Raw genomic sequence first — 20,871 nt, forward strand, 5'->3', positions numbered from 1 at the left:
TTAGTTAAATATAGTATAAAAAATCAAATCAAATCTGCAGAAACCTCGCATTTCACATACATATGGTCCGGGCATATTCTTTAATTCCAACTATTTTAAACCTGGCGTTTCTAAGGACGTCTTCAATTTTACTACCCCATATTTTAGAAATCGCTTAGGAATGTGTGCTGCCAACATTCTATCATCCATCCTTCTGCATTTTATCACTGCATCCGTTTTACACGAGATCACCCTATTTCTCATTCATATTTTTTTATTTTAATTGACACTTGGTGATAATTCCGGAATATATCACATATAATGCTCTTTTGGACTTACCATGTTTCTCTAACCAAACCTTCTTTGTACTCACCACCAATCCTACATTTACAATAGAAACAAATAGAAGAAACATAGATCATATTGATAGTAACATAGACAAATTAGAAGATGTGTTAATAAGCATAAGCAGAAGAACATGTATTTAAGTGATAACATACAAATTAATATATATATATAAGAATAAAAAACGATAGAAATTGTATGTACTATTTGTGTTAAGATGTTCTATACATATGTGTGCATTTGGATGCTACGGTGCTTATATAAGTTTTTTATAGTGCAGTAGTATATTGCCATTTATTTAACTATTTTGTTTAAGGTATGTGGGATAATTGATTCTTACTTCTGTCATCCGGTAAGATATAATAATTATTCTGGTAAATTAATTTGCAATATTTGCCGTTGACAGAATAAAAATCGTAAGTAAAGGATGTATGGAGTTTGGTGCTACTTAGTGCCATATGGTGCTTCAAATTCGTGAGCCACGCGACTATTGTGCAGTGCTTAGTGCTACAATTTCAATGCGTACTGTAAGTGCTTCAAAATTTTGAGTGCTACTGAAATTTCAAATGCTACATTAAGTGCTACTATATTTTGTGCTACATTTTAGCATTCTTTTAGTGCCAATTTCTATACCTCGTCAGATGAGGGTGAAGCTGGTTTATCGTCACCATCTCTCGTCTCAAATGCCTACAGAATAAATTTCGTTAATGGCGACCGTACGAAAAATAAACACGTTATTTCCAAGCATTATTCTGATGAAAAATTGTAACAGATAAAACATTGACAAGACAATTTTGACAATCACGTGCTGTGAAATTTCAGAAAAATAATTTTCTTCACTGACTACTTATATACGTATTATATATGCTCACTGTTATATACTATGTTTCAGAGCTCAAAGGCTTATCATATCTGCTGCAATTTTTCTGTAAGCAACTTGTTTATCTGTGTGTTCGTAAAAAATATTGCGCCGTGCATGTTTCGTGACGTGAGAGTTATATACATTTGTAAGTATATGATTGATTTTTAATTTTGAAACCAATTAAAATCCTGTTAATGTAATTTCCATTCCAATAACCTTCTTTTATTGTTTAGATATTACAATGTTTGCAAAACTAATTTAAACTTTTTTATTGTTTTTATTCTGATTATCATAGATGCAAGATTTTATTAATTCACTGCAGTGTCTACCTGAGGCGAACCCGGTCGTCTCCAAGGAGAAACAATTTCAGGTTTTTCAAGTAACTTCGGTGTGTATTGGTCCTCTAACTCTGGTGTTTGTTCAGCCTGATTTTATTAGAAAGTTACCATTAGTAAAGTAAGATGGTCATCTACGCAAGATACCTCATTTATTAGAATCTTAAATACCTGTGGAATCTCAGGTATTACATTCCAGGAGAATGGTACTTCATTTGGTTTGCCTTGTTCTGATTCTGGGGTTTCAATTTTTGGTACCTAATCACAACAACATTTAAACCAATATGTACCAAAGTGAAAAAGTAAGTGTATATTTGAAAAGTTTGTATATTTTGTTAAATATTCGTTTGTGTATTCGTTGAAGTATTTTCTAAATCACAAATTAGGGTTACTACCTCAAAATCAAAGTCTGTGCTTCCTTTTCTCTTCCACGCACAGAAAGGAGACATTTTGGGCTTCTCTGGTTCCTCATTTGTTTCTGGCTCCTATTAAAATAGTTTTTCATTATTACCAATAGCTTCGTGTATGTTTGAATCTTGTGTTTTGTGTCCGTATTTATTTTTAATAATATTCATAGTGTGTACCTGTATTGTTGGTGCTTGTTCTTGTAATCGTTTTTTTAGTGGCACGAAAGGTGGTGGTAAGTCGTCATCCTATTACAACAATAGTTTATTTAGAAGTCAGTGGTATATAAGTTTAGTAATTTGTATGAAATATTCCAATTAATTGATCGTTACCTCAAAGCTAACACTTCGTCTGGCCCACGGATTGAAGGGCGATTGTACTGGTGTATCCAATGTAATAGGTTTAAGAACTTCTTCCCTGTCCTATTAAGTAAAATTTGTTTCATTATATTAAACATTCACAATCGAAATTGACCATATATTTGCAGTAACAAGTACCTTAAATACATCTTCAATATCGTCTGTGTCCATTTTTTCGTCCTCTGCTTTGGTAACCTATGAAGTATACTTTCAATAGTAAAATTTCAAAAATATCTAAATTGTGTCAGTTACCTTTGTGTATTAGTAAAGTGTGCATGTAGAAAACGTGAGTGTATGTTATGAATGTCTTCAAATAAGAATGAAAAGTCGTAGGTAAATGTGAATTGTGTAGATCTACCTCGATTTCGGTTGGTTTTTCAACACGGTCAAGTGATTTTGTGGGACGATCCAGAGGTTCTTTCCTTTTATCATCTTTGTCTTTAGTTGTTAGGTTTTCGCGAATGTCTTCAATACGGTTTATATCCTGTTTGAAAACCATGTAAAGGTGTTGAAGTGTCACGATATAAACATATTAGAAAAAATGTATCTATTGTATAAAATGTCTTCGAAAATGTACATACAAAAATTAATTGGAAAGTTTACCTCATTTTCATTTATTTTTTGTTTAGTATGTGTGGTATCCTTATGTTCATCTCTAACATTTCGTTTCGTTTTAGTTTTCTCAGTAATTTCCGTTTCAATCACCTCTGTTTCCTGTTTAACGTTACATATTGAATTTAATTAATCGTAAATTGAATTATGTTTTGTTTAAAAACCGTGTAAATTAAAAAGTACCTCAATTTTACTTTGCCGTCTTTGACCTGTAGGTTTTAGTCTTGTCTTATTATCAGGTTCTATCTTGATAGTAGGTTCCTAATAAACAATGACTTATATAAGATCTGTTTCTTTTGTCAACCGAGTATTGAAAGCTAGAGTATTTATGTTTATAAATGATATATGAGTGTGTGTGTGTACCTGTGTGTCTTTTTTCGTAGGTCGCCGTGTTTTATCTGTAGTTTTATCAATAATTTCAGTAGTTACCTTCTCTTCAATATTCTTTTCCTAATCACAAAATACAAAATTATCATTAACAATGCAAGTGCATTCTACTGTAACTACAAGGTCATTGTAGTAATCTATAATCAATTAAGTGCTCACCGTATCGTGATGTAGATATAAAATTTAAAAAAAAATGTGTATATAATATAAAAACAGTTATTCACAAGTAGTTATTTACTGAACACACTATTTCAAACAACTGTCGAAATGTTGGTTGAAACTGAAATTTGTATTGAAAAGAAAAAGTTTTATTTACAAGAGAAAGATAGATTGAGATTGACACAGATTGTCTTCTTAAAACTGTTTTCGGTGAAATTGATATCCCCATGCGAGTCGAAAACAGTTTAGGGCTTACCTTGAGTTTGACTTGTTCCATTTGGGCGGTCTCTGGTTCTTTAATGCCGGGCTAAAACGTTATTGGGGATTATGAATAAAGCGTCATAGGGTTTGCAAAACTATGCAGTATATAAAGGGTCATTCTAGAGACAATGCTCATAATATAGTACATTTTTGCCTTGCTTTGTGCTCATATAATATACAACGTATATTTTTCATAGAAGCTATTGTTAGATTATAGTAAGTACTATTAAGTAATCTGTGTTATAGTGTAAATAATTTTTTTGTATTACGAACATTGTCGTGTCACATCAAATTATAGGTGTATCAACAAACAGCTGTAATTTTACATAGGGAACATATTACAGCGATATTCAGCCAAAGGATTTATTAGATTCTAAGGTGCAATATGGATAGGTTTTTGGTTCATAAAACGCGTGTACTAAGTTTATTTTTCACATAAATACTAAATCTTTTATTTTCAATTAAATTTGTAATTATTTAAAGATACTAAGGACTTAGTGTGATAAAGCATTTGAGATCAACTTAGTCCGCTTCTTGGAACTGTCAATTCAATTTATTCTACTAATTGTATCACGTCAAATTAATTTGTAAGTAAATAAAAATCTTACCTTTAGTGTAGATTTCTTAAGCGTAGTAACTTGTTGTTGTTCCGCTACAGACGATACTGCAGATTTTTTGCTTTCAGCAGTTTCTTTCGTTAGCTATAAGTCGAAAATTTAGGTCATCAGATTATCATGGATAAAATCAAAGTCATATATATTCCTAGACACGCATCAAAATAGTCAATTGTACTTATAGATATTATGGGTGAAAAATTTATAGTAATAGAATTTTTGTCAGTTAAGAAACAAGTTAATAACTTGGTAATGTAGTTATGTTTCTTTGTAAGAACTACTGTATTGTAAATATATAAAAATGTATAATTATATACCTTAACGCCTTTGGTGTCAGCAATTGAGCTCTTACGACTTTCAACCTTCACTTCTTCCTTGGACTGCGTAAAAGAAGAAAATTATTATGTTAACTCCATTAATACTTTGTATTGGAGAGCAAGAAGCGGTTTACACTAAATTTTTGCAGCTATACACGCTACTATGTAGCAAAACAAATAGCTAACAATACACATAAATTACTTCATGCTCATTGTGCTTAGTTGATTTTGATTACCCACACTATATAGGCTAAAAAGATTCGAAATGCGAATGCCAACGAAGTCAAAGCAATTCCGAAGCACAAAAGTTGAAAACTGTAGGTTTATACCTCTGTCTGGATAGAAGTTCTGCGGCTTTCAGTCTAGGGGGCAAATAAAACAAAATCTTGTAACACAATGATAATACATTCCATGTTCATAATATTACGTGTAGGGCACAGGTGAAAGGAAGAAAGAAAATGTGCAAGAAAAAATGGTGGCATATTAAAAGAAGTAAACCTGGATATCACTAAACGAACTAATGGAATATAATACAGGGAATAAACATTATATCCATAAAGTTCAGCAAACACTAGGTAAAAATAAAGGGTGACAACCTGTTTGTTATATACAAAGTTGTTTCTTTGATGGCTACATGATTTTTTCATAAAATATGTGCCAAGTTCATTCAAAATATCTTTGCTACCATCTATCAAACTTCTAGCTCAATTGCAAACAAATCTAACATCACAAAATTTTAGATTTCTGATCAGTTATGACTTACACTACTGTAAGAAATGAAACTATTTTTCTGAATTTAAATCTCGTATATTTATCTTTTAACCGACTTCAAAAAAAGGAGGAGGTTCTCAATTCGTCTGTATGTTTTTTTGTATGTATGTTACGCGATAACTCTGCCGTTTGTGAACCAATTTTGATGATTCTTTTTTTGTTGGAAAGGTATAGGAAAGGTACCTCACATGTGGTTCCATTTAAATTTCAAGAAAATATTCCACCTCTAAGGGTGGCAAACTAGGGGATGAATGACATTTGAGGTCGGTTTTTTAACCCGAGGTTAGGTTATTCAAATAAACCGACGATTCGGACCCTTTACAGGTCCCATGGTCACCCGGAAAAATAGTTTCATTTTCTATGTGTAACAATTGCGAAAACCTAAGAACTCGATATACGCTACTGTACTTCATTATCTATAGATTTTAATCGGTTGGCGAAGGTAATAAAATGTGTTTTATATACTAGGATATTGTTGTCATGTGCATGTGGCATGCTAAATTCATAAATATTTCGATAAATTCTACCTTCAGCACTAGCCGTTGTTGCGATACCATGGTCGTTTTCTGCATTTAAAAAGGTTTTTATGTCTATATTTAAGTGGTTTGTAGTTGTGACACAATTGTAACTCGTACAAAAATTTTACCGGCTCGCATATTAAACTTATTCTACCATCGATTTATTTTCAGTTACATGGTCCAGTATTCCAGTGTTCGACTTGTTGTAATTCCAATTATTAATTTTGGACAATGTAATCATTAATACAATTTATTTAAGTTTATTGAAGTATGAATACATACCTTCTCTTCCTTTTCCTTCTTCTCCCTGACTGTGGGAGTTGGTGTGATTTTCTCGTATTTCTCGAGTACTGGTCTTTCGTAGTCATCCACGAAGTCCAGCTCCATCTAAAAAATCAAATGCATTACTACTTGGAAAAAAACTTGTATTGATGTTTATATTTCTCTTTGTAGTTCCATTTTTAATTCAATAATTTCGGAGCTACATCTCAACCGAATTATGTAATTTGATAATATTTGTTTTGTGTACAAAAATGTTACGAATTTAAAATTCAACATTAGCAAATATGGAACTACATCGAAATGATGATTACCTTTAATGTAGACATAAAAATAATAAAATAGCACTTGCCGAAATAGAAGCTGCAAAAGAAAACATAAAACAGAAAGCGACATGCGACTTGCAACGACTCTTTCGAATGACAAATAAAGTTCTATATATCAGAAACCTGGACTACGCAATAATTGGAAAAGGGTGTATTAAGGTTTGTGCCTTATATAAATGGGTTGTGCTCGACAAATAAGACCTCCAAAAGGTATGTGCGACATTACAGTGTACAGTGCAGAAGGACAAGACGACATATTTCAAAAATTAAGTGATTACCCCATCTTTTGTCTCTTTAGTCTTAATGTCTGCCTTTGTATCTGTATCTGTAGTCTTCTTAGTTGTTTTCTTGAGTTGTGGTTTTTCAAATTTACCATCTTGTACTGTCAATGGTTCCTAAAGAAGCAATCAAGGCTTTAAATTTCTATTAAGCTTACATTTTTAAGGTGCAGGTGGCTACATGTTAGTGTTGTGCAGTGCTTTGTAAAAAAAAGAAAACTGTGATATTAAAAAAATAACACGTATGTCTAGGTCTAGAAAGATGGGGATTAGTGAACTATCTTTTAACTATCTCAGCTTTTGTTTGTTTTTTGTGTACCTCATCTTCGTCTCCTTTCTTGACAACGGCAGGTTTTTTAACCTTGAGCTGTGCTGCTTCTGATCCTTCCTATAGGATGCCAATTTTTTATAATTTTAATGCATGGCTATCTTCAGTTTTAAGTTTCAATTTCAATAAACATTTCAATATTTTAATTTTTTAAAGCTCTTTTTTTTAAATAAAGTGCTTAATTGAAACTTTATGCAAAAAATGTTTCAAAAATCTAAAGGTATAGCTGAGATTATTAAAAAATGGTTAGACCAGTACCGTAGGTTTTTTCTTAGCCGGTGTCTTTTGTGTAAGAGACGCTTCTTCAGGAGCGGTTGTGCTGGTTTTAGATCGAGGCTTGGTGAGGCTGACTGATTCTTCCGTGTCCTCACCCTGACCCCATATTAGGACAAAAGAAATTAGAATACGTGCTGTACAGAGGACAAGACAAAAGGGCTATTACTATTTAAATTTCACTTCGATAATACGATATTCTTTATCAAAGTAATAAAATTCATATATTAATATAATGGAGAATAATTTACTGTTAAGTCCATAAAGAACTAGTTGGTCTAAATGAAAAACCCATTAAATTCGAAGCAGGAACACGTATCATGTAATATTTATATAAAATGTGAGTAGCAAGAGCCCTTTTCTTAAAACATAGAAAGATAAAAAGTGTGAAGAAAATCAAGACGTAGTGTGATCCTTTGAAAGAAAAAGGTGTAGACAGATAGAAAAGACATTCATTTTCATAGTGTATAACATTTACTATACATAATTAATCACAAATAGGTAGAGAAAAGTGAACAAGTGCCGTGTGTTTTAAAAATGTGTATTGGTGAACAAATTGAAAACAAAAACTTGTGTATGATAAAAAATGTGTATTTAGCACTAAAGTGCGTTGTTGAAACTGGTGTACCTAAGATTGTTACCACAAATTTTACCTTCGAAATAGGTAATAACCTTAACAAGAACTAACACTCTTCTTAGTTTAGAAGAGGATTCCCTTCTTACGTTAGAAGGTGTTGGCACATTACTGTCAAATGTCGGTTCATCTGTCTGTGGATCATTGTTACGTATTTTATATTTTTATACTTAAAACTACCTTCATCATGAATGTGTACTTTTGAAAAGTTCTTTTTCTAAAGTTTTTATAAACATTACCTTCTCTTTGCCCTTTGCTGAAGGTCTCTTAAGAGTTTGCTCCTCAACAATTTCTGGTTTCTTTACGCTGAGTTTTGCTTCAGCCTCATCCGCCTAAACATAATGCATTCTTTTAAGTACGTTTGTAGCGGTGACTTAAAGCGACTAAATATGTATTACAAGCAATATCCGAATAATATGCAAGTAATCCGAATTGTAATTATATATGTGTAGTACGAACCGTTGGTTTAATTTCAGCGGGTGTTTTATGTGTAAGCGAAACCTCTTCAGGTTCCTGTCCAGGTTTAGCTGGAGCTTTAGGTTTCGACAGACTAACGTTTTCATCGACGTCCATTGGCTAAGAAATAATCATTACATTTTAGTTTTCTTATATCAATCATATTTACCATGATTTGTACATTATTTTAGGTTTACCTCGGGTTTGTCTTTCCCTTTAAGAGATCGTCGCTTTGCAGTAGCCGTAGCTGAAGGCACTTCTTCGTCTGGCTGTTCGGTAGGTTTATCATCCTAATAAATATGCATAATTTTTAAGTGATATGCCGTTCTGGTTCTCAAATAAAGCAATATTTTGTGTATTTGCAAAGCTTTAAGCTGTGTACCTTCTTCTTTTTCTCTGTAGGTGTTGGTGAGATTTTCTCGTATTTCTCGAGGACAGGCCTCTCGTAATCGTCGATGAATTCTTCTTCCTCGACCTTTAAAATTGTTTATTTGTCAGACTGTTAGAATGGTGTAATTGTAAAAGAAATTTTAGTAATGTGTGGGAATAAAAGAGGAAAATATAATACAATAATTAAAAAAAACATAGTTGATAAAGAAAAATGTCTACTGATGTGCAGTGTCGATTAATATAGAATTTTTTATAAGATTAAAATCGAGATTTGCTTGTTTTCTCATAAATATAGCGGAGTTACTTAATCTGTACTTGCCTTGAAGACCTGACAACAAAGAATACTGAAAATTTTGCATACAGTAATTAACATATAGAAGCATTTCTACAGCGTTTAGCCGTGCAATTATAGCTATATAAAGTACTTACTCTTGGTTTAATATAGAAACCAGAGCTGAAATCCATAATTTTTAAAAGAATAAATGCTGCGAAAGATAATTTTTTGCAAGTGTGTTATGGCCTAGAAAGAGTGTATTGTGAAGCTGATAATTATGTCAGTTGTGCTGTTATCGTCAAGTAAATCCAATTTAATTTTGTGCTACTCAAACTGTTATAGAGTTATATGTAGTGTACAGTGTACAGATATTTGAAAATACCTCTTTTGGTTTAAGAGAAGGACGTTTTTTAGCATCTGGTTCATCCTTAGCCTTTGGTTTTGCTTTTGGTTTGTCTTCGGGCTTTTGCTCTTCCTCCTATCCAACATTGTCATGTATTAATTTATTAATCTTACGGTTTTCATTTTAATAAAATACTTATTAAAATATTAATGTACCTTATCCTTAGTAACTGGACGCTTACGAAGAGTAGGCATTTCTGGTTCTGGTTCTTTTTCTTTAGGTTTAATTTTGCCTTTCATCATATCAACGTCATCCTATTCAGAAAACTGTTTTAGTCTCATTTTCACAAAAAGAAACTATTGTAATGTAATTAGTACTAAAATTCGTGGTTTGTTTTGTTAAATTTTACCTGTGTATCACTAGGACGACGTTTGTCCTTAGGTGTAGCAGTGACCTTTTCATACTTTTCAAGTTCAGGTCTCTCATAGTCATCGACAAATTCAGGAGCGGCCTACAAATATTTTATTTTGTTTACTTGCCTCGTAATTTTTTTAATCTACAGAAATTTTATAGTTTTTGAGTGATTCAAATCTAGATACATTTTTTAAATACGTTATAAGGTCACTTTAACAATAAATTTATAATCATATTATCAGATATATACCAAAGAAAATGTAAACATCTTCTTTTAAAGTGTTCAATCAATATCAGTTTAATTTACGTAATTTTTTTTGTAATGAATTGTTATATACCTCAACACCGTTTTGTTTTTTGGTCCTATCACTGGGTGTAGGTGTCATTTTGTCGTATTTCTCCAAATCAGGTCTTTCATAGTCGTCGACAAATGGCTTATCTTCTTCCAGCTTTAAAAATACAATATATCGTAAAGTATAGCAACGTTTAAATAAGTATCCGAATATTTTATAATGTATATTTGTTATTTTTACCTTCTTCATTGAAGTCTTGGCTTTAGAAGCCTTTGGTTCCTCAACCTTTTCTTCGGTAGGTTTGATCGGAGTCTTAGAAAGTTTAACTTTAGAAATCTCATCAACAGGCTCCTCTGGTTTGGGTAGACCCTTTTTAATGCTTGGACGCTTTGGTTTTTCTTCTTCAACCTAAGTTTTTAAGACATTGTTAAAAATCGGAATTTTTGCAATTAAATTTGCTTTGATAAAGAACTTATCGAACGAAATAATTCGATTCATTTGGCAATTTACCTGTTGAGGTTCAGCCTTAGGCTTTTTCTCGGCTGGAGCTGCAATTGATGGCTCCTCTTCACTTTCATCAAGTTCGCTTTTAACGCTTTCTGATACCGATGGGCGTTTACTCTAAATTTTGTAACAATTCAACGTATATATTTTTATTGTTTAAAGAGGTATTTTATATGTTTTGTGAAGTGTGATGTGCAGTTTTACCTTAGGTGTGTCATCCACTTTAGCTTTTTTATCGAGTGGCGTTGGTGTAATTTTTTCGTACTTCTCCAGAACTGGGCGCTCATAATCGTCGACGAACTCCATTTCCTCCTATGTTCAAATACAGTTTAGTACGTCCATTGTTAACACAACACACAACATAACAGTTATTACTTACATCAATTAAGTATTAATGACAACAGTAGTATTGTTTTTTTAACTACTGCATTTAAATGTCTAAGATCTAAATGATCGTCCATAGAAAATGAATTCATTTTACAGAACTTAGTAGTTTCCAATAAAATGTTTCTACATAATTTTACAATAAGCGATGTACATAATGCGCTAATTAACAAAATCGTTCCAGACTTACCTCGTCTTTTTTATTAACAGTCTGCTTCTTGACAACCTTTTTCTTTTCTGTGACTTTCTTTGTCTCTTTCTTTTCTTCAACAGGCTCTTCTGGTTTTTTGACGGATTTGAGTTTTGGAATGCCTTCAATTTTTGCTTCATCTTTTTCTTCCTTTTTCTTTTCCAATTTTTCGAGAAGAACTTTCTTTTCTTCTTCTGTCTTCGCTGTTTTCTTTTCCATAACCTTTTTAACTTCTTCAGCTTCAGCTTCAGCTTTTTTCACTTCTTCGATCTTTTTGTCTACTTTCTTGGCTTCAACTTTGGTATCGGTCTTCTTGGCTTCAATACTAACCTCTTCTTTCTTTTCCTCGACCTTCACCTCCTCTTTCTTAGATATTTTTTTGGCTGCCATTTTCTTTTCTTCCGTCTGTTTTATAATCAAAAGACAAAATAAATGTCTGAATTAAAATACATTAAGAAAAGTGTGGCTTCATAATTTTTTTTTTCCAGTACAAATTTAGCCCCTTGCAGAATGTACACAACGAGGTTACTGATGTTATGAATGTTTTATTTGAATTTAATGCAAGTACCAACCTTTTTCTTTTCATCGACGTGGTTTTCTTCTATAACAGATTTCTCCTCCACTATCGACATCTCCTCCTCTGACTCTTCGATGACTGTCTTCTCTTCCTCCTCATCTTCTTCTTTTTCTTCTTTCTTTTTCTGAAATTTGATCGATGTGACACACCTTATACTATAGATTTTAAAAGTACTTTAATACAAAACTTGACGTTGTGAAACGCTTTCAATCAAAGGTACTTTTAAATTTAAATAGACAGTTGTCCTTGATGCTTGTGTTAATCGAATATATGTTCTTATTAAATTATAACCAAGCAAAATTATGAAGCAAGCATACCTTATCCTCTACAAGAGTCAAATCAGCGCTCGATTCATCTTCACCAAACTCGTTCTTGATCACAACCCTGTAGTTGGCGATGTACTTTGAAGACACTTTCCTAATGATCAGGCGAGCATTGGTGCCATCAAAGGAGGTGTTCACCTCGGAAGATTCTCGGAGGACGGTAGTATTCTTATACCAGGTGCATCGGCACGATTGGTCCGAAGTTTTGAGGACGGCTACAAATTCTGCTTCTTCGCCTTCTTTTTTGGCCTGATATTGGTAAGTTGAATAAACATATTAGAACCTTCGTTAAAACCCTTCAGCCTAGTTCTTTTAGTTTGTTTTATATTTAACAGCATGTAAATGAGACAAAAGATTTGCGACACTTTGTAAACAGGATGACGAATGTAGTCGTGTTACAATCTAGTACAAAGGATTGTTATTTACGCACCAAGCTTCTGAAGTGTTTGATAATTTGCGGTTTATCACCCTTCTCTTCTGGGATGTCCGTGATCTCCACTTGTTGCGACGTCGCCTCACCCTTCTCGTTCTTGGCGACCAGCTTGTATGACCCCTTGTCTAGTTGTGATACGTTTGAAATTTCCAATTTGACTGTGAATTCGCCCTGAAATAATGATGTTTTAGTATGTGTTTGAACAGGAAATCTTAGGATTTCCTATGTATTTGTTAACTAACATTTGTCATCGGTTCTGCCTAGAGCACGCTACATTTGTAGAGATACTCTTTATCAGGAACCCATAGCGATTTTTATTGATTACATTCATTCATAGACGTATGATGTATAACTTATACATTAAAAGTTGTAGCTATTGCTAAAAGTTTAGTTGTATGTAGCTATTGTTAAGTTGTATAATTTTATTTATTAATTATCACCAAAGCACCGATTTGTGTTGACAGACAGATTAGCATTACAATTTTTTTTATAACAGACCACTTACTTCTCTAAGAGGCTCGATGAGTACTGTATGTCTCGAATCCTCTTTGACAGCATTAGCTTCTTTGAACCAAGTGCACGAAGGTGCGAATTTACTTAATACTTTACATTCAACAATTACAGTCTTCTTCTTTACTATTTTAATGATCTTTGGTTTCTCTTTGATAACTGGAATGACTGTAAACATAACAAAAAACGTTAGAAAACGTCCTTACTCTCAATCTTCTTCATTATTTGAAAAAAAAATCGGTTGAATTGGAAACCTACTTTCAATATTGAGCGTAAGATTTGCATTGAGCTCCCCAAGTTCATTCTTAATGTTGCATTTATACAATCCGGAGTCTTCAATACCAGGATCGATGAGTTCCAAGACAATGGTGTAAATGTCTTCTTTGACTTCAACCCTGGTCTTAATTTTCGACGAGTCCTTGATTTCTTTACCCTCGTGGTACCAAATAATTGTTGGTTTTGGGCTAGCCTTTACTTTGCATCCCATAATTACTAGTTTGCCATTATCCTTGGACTGAATCGTGGGCTTCTCAACGAATGTGGGACCGTCGCCTTCTGGTTCCGGTTCAGCTTCAATGTTTAGGTTTAAATTAGCATTACTTTCACCATATTCGTTTTTGACGTGACAGCGGTAAGCGCCACCATCCGCTGACGTCGGGTTGGTCAAAAGCAATATTAATTCGTAAATGTCTTCGCCCATTTCGTTTGATTTTATTTCACATTTACTGCTAGCCTTAATGACGGTCGTGCCTCTGTACCACGTTACTTCAGCCGCCGGCTTAGCTTTGCATACACATCGCATTGTAATGAGTGTGCCATCCTCGTTGGGAATGATTCGAGGTTTCTCAACGAATGAAGGTGCGAAACCATTCTCGTCATCCCCACCTAACAACAACAAACAATAATCGTCATCTCCTGCAATTGGAGCGAATATTCATGCAGCCTAAAGCCCAAAAGCAAGCATGCTATTGCTACTGTATGCGTACGTAATCGATATTTATAAAATAAGGTCCTGTTTTACCTTGGAAATTGAGAGCAATATTTGCATTGCTCTCACCGAACAAGTTGAAGGCGTTACACCTATAATTTCCACCATCTTCCCTAGTAGGATCCAAAATTTCTAGTGTCAAGTTAAAAGTGTCTTTTCCGATTGCTTTTCTTGACATCTTCATTTTAGCTCCGTCCTTTATTTCTTTCTCGCCATGGAACCATGTGATATCTGGTAGTGGATATGCTTCTAGTACACATTCCATAATAAGGACATCCCCTTCCTGCCTAATAGTAGGTTTTTTAGGGAATCTTGGTGCTTTACCATCGGGAATTCTGTTTAAAAGATAAAAGCCTTAGTAATTGGACTCTTAAATTGAAGTAGGCTTCAAACTAAGAGCATACTTTAGTATTTTAGAATATTAAAAATGTCTTACTTCGGTTTATCCCCAGATTCAAAATTCAAATTAATCTTAGCCACGCCTTCACCATGTTTGTTTTTCGCCACAGCTCTATATTCTCCTTTGTCCGAATTCTCTACTCCTATGATTTCCAGTCGTGCCATGTGATATAATGATTGATCCTCATCTAATGTTATTTGATATCTACTACTTTCTTTTATTAATTTTTTTCCATGGTACCTGCATTAGGTAATGACATTAGTACTGAATAATATTTGGTGCAGAACTTTATTTGTTTGTAACAAGGTTTTGTTTCTTACCATGTGATGGTTGGTTTCGGTTTGCCAACACATCGACATTCGAATGTGATTTTGGTACCATCCTCCGATTGCCTGATGACAGGTCTCTCCGTAAATGTTGGTTTTATATAGTCCTCAGGCACGGGCGCTTCGTCGCCTGTTCCATCAATCCACGTGTTAGTATGTTTTATAATAACTTTAAGAAGATTTGCAGCTGCATTTATATTGACGTCTTATTTAAGATGTTTTCTTTCAGTATCGTGTACAGATTAAACATATCAGCCAGTTTCGGTGAAGTTAATCGAGAGATGTATAGGAAAAATAGATATGATATTTGAATGGATACATAAATATAGTATACAATTTATATTACTCGTATCTCCTTTCAATCTACAATTCAAATCACAAACGGTACGCATGACAGTTGCTCTGTTATAAAATGTTAATCGTGCTTACGCTAAAGCAAAGTATGCAAAATTGTAACTACAAAATAATATGCAAGGGTGAATTAATGTTAATAGAAGCTTCATAGCAAATGTAAAAATGAACAATGTTGATAAAAATTTACACACACACATATATATATATAGTGGCAATTATATAATGTGCAGTAAGAAATGTGTATGTGTTTACTTTGTTAGTGGTAGTGCATGTAGTTTTTTCATGATGTTTAGTGTCTATTTATAGCCAAATACAGTCCAGACAATAAGAAAACATCTTAAATTTTAGAAATCAATGTTAACGACGACGATATTATAAATATCTTAAGTGTAAATATGTAGAGTAATTGACAATTGAAATAAATTAGTTGATGATTTTAAAGCTGAGCCGCCAAATCTACGTTTACAAATTAAAGGAGAAATTATAACTATAATCACAGATAATGGATTAGAATCACACACTAAACTAGGCAAGGTTACAGTTTGAAGCATATTCCTAAAAGAAATTAAATATTTCTTAAAAGTATTGCGGTGTTATTATTGTAACTATTAGGTAGCCCTTTCATTTTTGCTATTTTCAAAGAAAAAAATCAAATGTATAACAAAACATGCTAAATCCATCTCATTATTGAAGCCAATTTGACATGAAAATTAAAAATATTCAAGCGAGATTTTTTTTAAATTCACCTGTGAATTTTAAAGAGGTATTTTACTCAATAATTAAGTTTACAGAGAAAGTAACCCATTTGGCTTAGATTTTAGAGAATTAAGGGAAAAAAAACAAAAATAAAAGAAATAATCATTCTTCTCCCCAATCTAATCACAATTTGAAAAAATGTCTAAAATCCAAAAATATCAGGAACCGTGGTCTCCTACCGTTAACGTACGTTGAGTACTGGTAATTATACAACAATCTTCAGGATTACCCATAGTCAATGTTTATAAATGACGATGATGCAAATGGATCTAAGGAAGTACTCACTGTCGAAGTTTAAGCTGATTGTGGCGTTACTTTCGCCAAGTTCGTTCTTGGCTGTCACCCGGTACTTGCCAGCGTCTTCCACGGTCACGTTGCTAATTTCCAGGGAGGCATAGTAGGACTTTCCATCCTTGTTTACTGTTAGCTGAAAAGTCACAAAATGTTTAAGTTAGATGAAGAAAGCGAGAAACAGCCAACAACAATTACTTAATTTACATATTCGTTGTGTTTTGCTTTTTAAAGTCAAAGACGGGTCCTATTGGTGGAAAGTGGTCACCACACCACATAATTCAAGAAAATTAATTCCGCCTAGGAAATATCAATAAGATATTAAAATCTGTAGCTGCGCAGGCCTTCCTGTATCCTTAAACTTTAAAAGCTATGCAGAATAAATTGTATGGAGTTGGTCCTTACCAAGGCCAGTTTTGGTACACTGTAAAACACACTAAACGATTTTAGCTACGTACTCTGAGTAGACTAACAAAACAGTTGTTTTGGAGCATAGATATGAAAACAGGAGTCTGCCATATAGTTAAGAAATAATCATATAAAGATTTTATTAAAGCTGATTTTTATTACAATAATTATCAGAATAAAAGCGTTTGAGTAAACAAATGTTACAAACAAAACAATATTCTCGATGACAATGAAGAATTTGGTTAAACAAGTAGAGCTCCTTACCCAAGGGTAAAGGGTCCTGATAAAATTACAGGCACATAGGACTTGTTTACTTTATGTCTCAGGCTGACGGGCGTAGTGCCAGTGCTCATAAGATTTAAAACAACCCTGAAATTGGTTTGTAACACAAGTAGCACTACAATTGTTATAGGAAGTTGTGATACTTAACATCAGACGTACGACTTGCCCGTCCCGTCCTTTGAAAATTATAAAAAGATTACTGTAAATACGTAAGTATGTACCTAAAAATAAAGTATAGGTACATTTCTAAAAACAACTAATTGAAAAACGTTAAATGTCAAATAATAACACTCTATTAAAGGAGCATACTTAAAAATATAGTAGTGATACAATAATAGAACTAATTCAGGTCATAAGGTCGACGTGCGACTGTTATTGCCACCTGACCGAGGCAATCGCCAACACAATTGAGGTCAAGGCCATCTCCAAGACCTGCAAACCGTCAAAGCAATGTGCATAACAGAGTATCTACTAGAACGAAGCCGATCCAAGAGGCGAGTAATAGTTCTACTGAATTCTCCTTTCCTTCCATTTTAGTTTCGTTGCTTCTACTCATTACATATTTAAGATACTTTGTCATTTGGCACATAGATGTAGTCTTCCTACGTTTTAAGAGCCGGTTTACATGACAAACTTTCGAAATATAGCAGTTAACTAACACCTAAAGTATTTTTTGCTACTAAAAAATGTCAATTACGCTGATTTTACTTAACATTGAGACTGAAACTATATAAAAAAACGATTAAAGGGGGCTGTAGATCTCGTTTCGTTGATCTCAGATAATGTTCATAGTTTAATTTCGCTAAAAATGTCGATTACGTTACAAGGGCGGAACCTAATGCCGGCCATACACGCTACGGTATACCGGAGAGGTCTACGAGTGCAGGCATACCTACGCAGTAGGTCGCTTGCCGTAGCGTATGTGGGACTATCCGATGTGCCGGAGAGGTCTTCAGATAATTTCGATATGGCTACTACTACACAGCTACTGATTTAGTGGCATTAGGTTGTATTTCTTAAATTTTTTCTACAAGGATCTTATAAATTTACAAATCAATCAATCGTGTACGGCCAGGTTCGAAAGGGATAAAAGCAGCTTCTCTTTTGTCTCAGTCGTGGTATTCTTTATTTTTTAAATGCCAATGGATGAATTCGATGTATATCTCTAAATTCCTCAAGTATTTTCTTATTAGTTGGATCGGGTGTTGTCTTTTTTATTACGCACTGCAGTCCAATGCCAACGACTACTACCCTATACCGTAACGGAAATCAAAGGGCGCAACCTGCGCCGCCGACCGTAGTACACGCAAACATGCACAGGTTCACCGTGCGGTATCACTCAAAAGAATTGATCTTGATCTTACGCCGCCCGGTCGCCTGCACAGGTAGACCTCTCCGTTATACCGTAGCGTGTATGGCCGGCATAAGGTTACATACGAATACAATTCGTGTAGTCGTAAACTCGCGGTAGCAAAACGTTTATTATTGCGTTCGCGGCTGCTGTAAGAAAGCTACTCATAATATCTGTATTAGAAAGAATATGTTACGTATGTAGAGTCTTACTTTATGCCTCGGACTGGGTTTGACTTCGAGCGTGTTGTGGAACCATGTTACATTGGGCACGGGCTCGGCCTCGATGCGGCACTCAAAGATAAGCCGCTTGCCGTCGTCCTCCTGCCGGATGGCCGGCTTGCGAGCAAACGTCGGCGCTTTTCCGTCCACTTGTCTGAAATATATTTAAAAAATTTAGCTTGTGACGATGCGGACCTCCTTCATCGTTATCCCATCTTTTTAGCATTCTGGAATTTTGAACTTATTATCTCCTGTGTCAAGTCACGTATAGTGGCGAACTAGAGGATATTTCAATAAAACTTAGCAAATAGACGTAATTCCACGTTCTTTTGAGGTCGGTTTTTTTTGTACTCTGTACTGAGATTATTGAAATTTTTAATCGTTCTCGAATTCCATTTCCATCACTTTTCTTAAATTTGTTCTATTGGTTGTCATTACCCGCTCTTTCTTGAACTAGTGGTTCACTACGAATACCTAAGTTCCGTGGCAATTTTTATTATTTAAACTATTCGATTTTTATCGTGCAATATTATTTAATATTCGAGTATTGTATCGTGAAATATTATTTCATAATTACACGGTAATATACTTGAATATTTATATAATAAAAAATGCCACGAAAAATAGGTAGTGAACACTAGTCCGTGAATGACCGTACCATCAACATTTTTGTCATGAGACGACGTGCCTATAAATCACTTTCATTTTGTTAGACCCTATAGGCCCTAAAGGCCCTTTTGGGCCTTTTATTTTCCTCTTTTGACATTTCTTACAATAAATCTTGTGGCCTGAGCCTTCTGCATTTCATTTCGTTAAGGCTGGGGCCGTACTGGTACAGCGGCGGCGACGCCAAAAAATAGGTGCCGCATTGCAAAAGCCAGAATCCAGCGAAACGCCGTTACGTCGCTTAATGGGTGGCCACACAGGGCAGGTTAGGCGATCAGTGGCGGCTGCACTCGTATAGTTGAACGACAAAATCGAACTATTTTGTTTACGTCGTGCGATGGTTCCTTTGCAACTCTTCGCTCGAATTTGTCGCGCTCTTTCGCACGAAAGCTGGGAGGCAGTGCGGCCACTCAGGTACATCACCGCGTATTTTGTCGCAAATTGTGACAAATCGCCGTGTTGCACCGCTGCTGTCGTACGAAATTCAAGTATCGTCGCGAGTCGCTGAATAATTTTATTTAATGCGGACAACTTCATTACTTGTATAACATTTGAAATTTCTTTACGATATGAACAAATAAATTTCGCTTGTCGTTTCTGCAGTGCGGCCACCGACATATGTTTATATGAGTTTGTTTTCACGAAATCGCAGTCGCGTCGCAGTCGCCTTAGTAGTACGGTCGCGGCCTAAAGCTATAAGCTGAGTTAAGTCGTGGTTACCTACGCGTAGAAACATTGTACCTACAAATTCAAACGTTATTCTACACTTGTGTCTGAATTTGTACAATTATAAATATGACAATGAAAATAGATTAATATTACAGTACTTTGTAAAATATAGGCAATATAATGATTTGGTTGGACAATCTACAAGTCTTGTAACTACATAAATTGGTATTTATGGCCGTGTTAGAGCGTTATAGAGTACAAAAAATAAAACTTACTTCTGTTTGTCTTCGTCCGCGGCTGTAAAATAAAGAAGAATGAATAAGCAAAACTCACAGTTTAACCACAAATTCCAACTAAATGGCCTTCGGATTAAGTAAACATTTTGCAGCAAATCAAATGTCAGAATATAAACATGAAAATAGTTAGTCAGAGTGTAGAAACACGCTGAATATTCGTCGTGTTTGTACTTTTGAATAACATCTAACAAAGGCCGTTCGTCATTATGAGAGTATCAAGGAAATTGAGTTCTAGATCAAGGCTTTTGGTAACGTGAATGAATCTTCGCTTAAAAATATAGAATTATACAAAAGTTTTTGATTCCGATAATCATGAGTGAATTCGCTATTCAAGATGTATACGATCCCTTGTTTACTTGTATTCATCATAAATATGTTTTTTAAAGTAAATGAACGTGCTCTTGACCTAGCCCTAGCAAAGAATAGTGTCTACGATCAAACGAGCTTGACCAGAAGATGCCTATTCTGTCGCACCTCAAAGATGCTCGTGTTGTATGTGCTCGGAAACACAGTCACAGGCAGGGAATTCCATTCCTGGGCTATGAGCAAAATAAAAGGTAACAAAAAGCGCTTCGTACGCCTGAAGGGATTATTGGCCAAGTAAAAAACTAATAGAACTCAACGAAGTATATATCTGTAGCGTGTATTGTTACTTCATATATATAAATAAACAAGGGTAGGTAGTTATTTTATAGTAGCTTAACGTAAAGATACTGAAATAGAGACGGAT

At 34.3% G+C, this 20,871-nt stretch overlaps 2 protein-coding genes across 15 annotated transcripts in view; both read right to left on the minus strand.

The window, feature by feature from the left end:
• The window catches only part of LOC113228215 (twitchin), a 116,321-nt gene extending 104,994 nt beyond the window's left edge, over positions 1–11,327 (minus strand). For 8 of the 14 annotated variants that reach the window (XM_026461473.1, XM_026461469.1, XM_026461472.1 and 5 more), the window contains exons 1-20: positions 11,291–11,327; positions 10,921–11,028; positions 10,723–10,833; positions 10,453–10,620; positions 10,258–10,368; positions 9,915–10,016; positions 9,721–9,819; positions 9,545–9,640; positions 8,881–8,973; positions 8,696–8,788; positions 8,502–8,618; positions 8,282–8,374; positions 7,394–7,507; positions 7,127–7,195; positions 6,808–6,924; positions 6,207–6,311; positions 5,934–5,972; positions 4,636–4,698; positions 4,313–4,405; positions 3,700–3,750 (exon numbers count right to left, since the gene is read on the minus strand). In XM_026461473.1, the coding sequence (XP_026317258.1) occupies positions 3,700–3,750; positions 4,313–4,405; positions 4,636–4,698; positions 5,934–5,972; positions 6,207–6,311; positions 6,808–6,924; positions 7,127–7,195; positions 7,394–7,507; positions 8,282–8,374; positions 8,502–8,618; positions 8,696–8,788; positions 8,881–8,973; positions 9,545–9,640; positions 9,721–9,819; positions 9,915–10,016; positions 10,258–10,368; positions 10,453–10,620; positions 10,723–10,833; positions 10,921–11,022 (1,836 nt within the window). In that variant the 5' untranslated portion in view covers positions 11,023–11,028; positions 11,291–11,327. Of the gene's footprint in view, positions 1–3,699; positions 3,751–4,312; positions 4,406–4,635; positions 4,699–4,964; positions 4,998–5,933; positions 5,973–6,206; positions 6,312–6,807; positions 6,925–7,126; positions 7,196–7,393; positions 7,508–8,281; positions 8,375–8,501; positions 8,619–8,695; positions 8,789–8,880; positions 8,974–9,544; positions 9,641–9,720; positions 9,820–9,914; positions 10,017–10,257; positions 10,369–10,452; positions 10,621–10,722; positions 10,834–10,920; positions 11,029–11,290 lie in introns of all 14 variants that reach the window. The other 6 variants (XM_026461464.1, XM_026461475.1, XM_026461474.1 and 3 more) reach the window with 6 other exon arrangements.
• The window catches only part of LOC113228270 (muscle M-line assembly protein unc-89-like), a 67,703-nt gene continuing 58,098 nt past the window's right edge, over positions 11,267–20,871 (minus strand). Inside the window, exons 4-15 of the mRNA XM_026461536.1 lie at positions 20,121–20,142; positions 18,502–18,664; positions 16,243–16,384; positions 14,842–14,977; positions 14,558–14,761; positions 14,155–14,456; positions 13,392–14,018; positions 13,129–13,301; positions 12,621–12,794; positions 12,185–12,439; positions 11,863–11,991; positions 11,267–11,695 (exon numbers count right to left, since the gene is read on the minus strand). Coding sequence (XP_026317321.1) covers positions 11,267–11,695; positions 11,863–11,991; positions 12,185–12,439; positions 12,621–12,794; positions 13,129–13,301; positions 13,392–14,018; positions 14,155–14,456; positions 14,558–14,761; positions 14,842–14,977; positions 16,243–16,384; positions 18,502–18,664; positions 20,121–20,142 — 2,756 coding nt within the window. The remainder of the gene's footprint in view (positions 11,696–11,862; positions 11,992–12,184; positions 12,440–12,620; positions 12,795–13,128; positions 13,302–13,391; positions 14,019–14,154; positions 14,457–14,557; positions 14,762–14,841; positions 14,978–16,242; positions 16,385–18,501; positions 18,665–20,120; positions 20,143–20,871) is intronic.

This window comes from Hyposmocoma kahamanoa, unplaced genomic scaffold (assembly GCF_003589595.1).
Source record: "Hyposmocoma kahamanoa isolate Upper Pololo Valley unplaced genomic scaffold, ASM358959v1 224, whole genome shotgun sequence".
Taxonomy (NCBI): Eukaryota; Metazoa; Arthropoda; class Insecta; order Lepidoptera; family Cosmopterigidae; genus Hyposmocoma; species Hyposmocoma kahamanoa.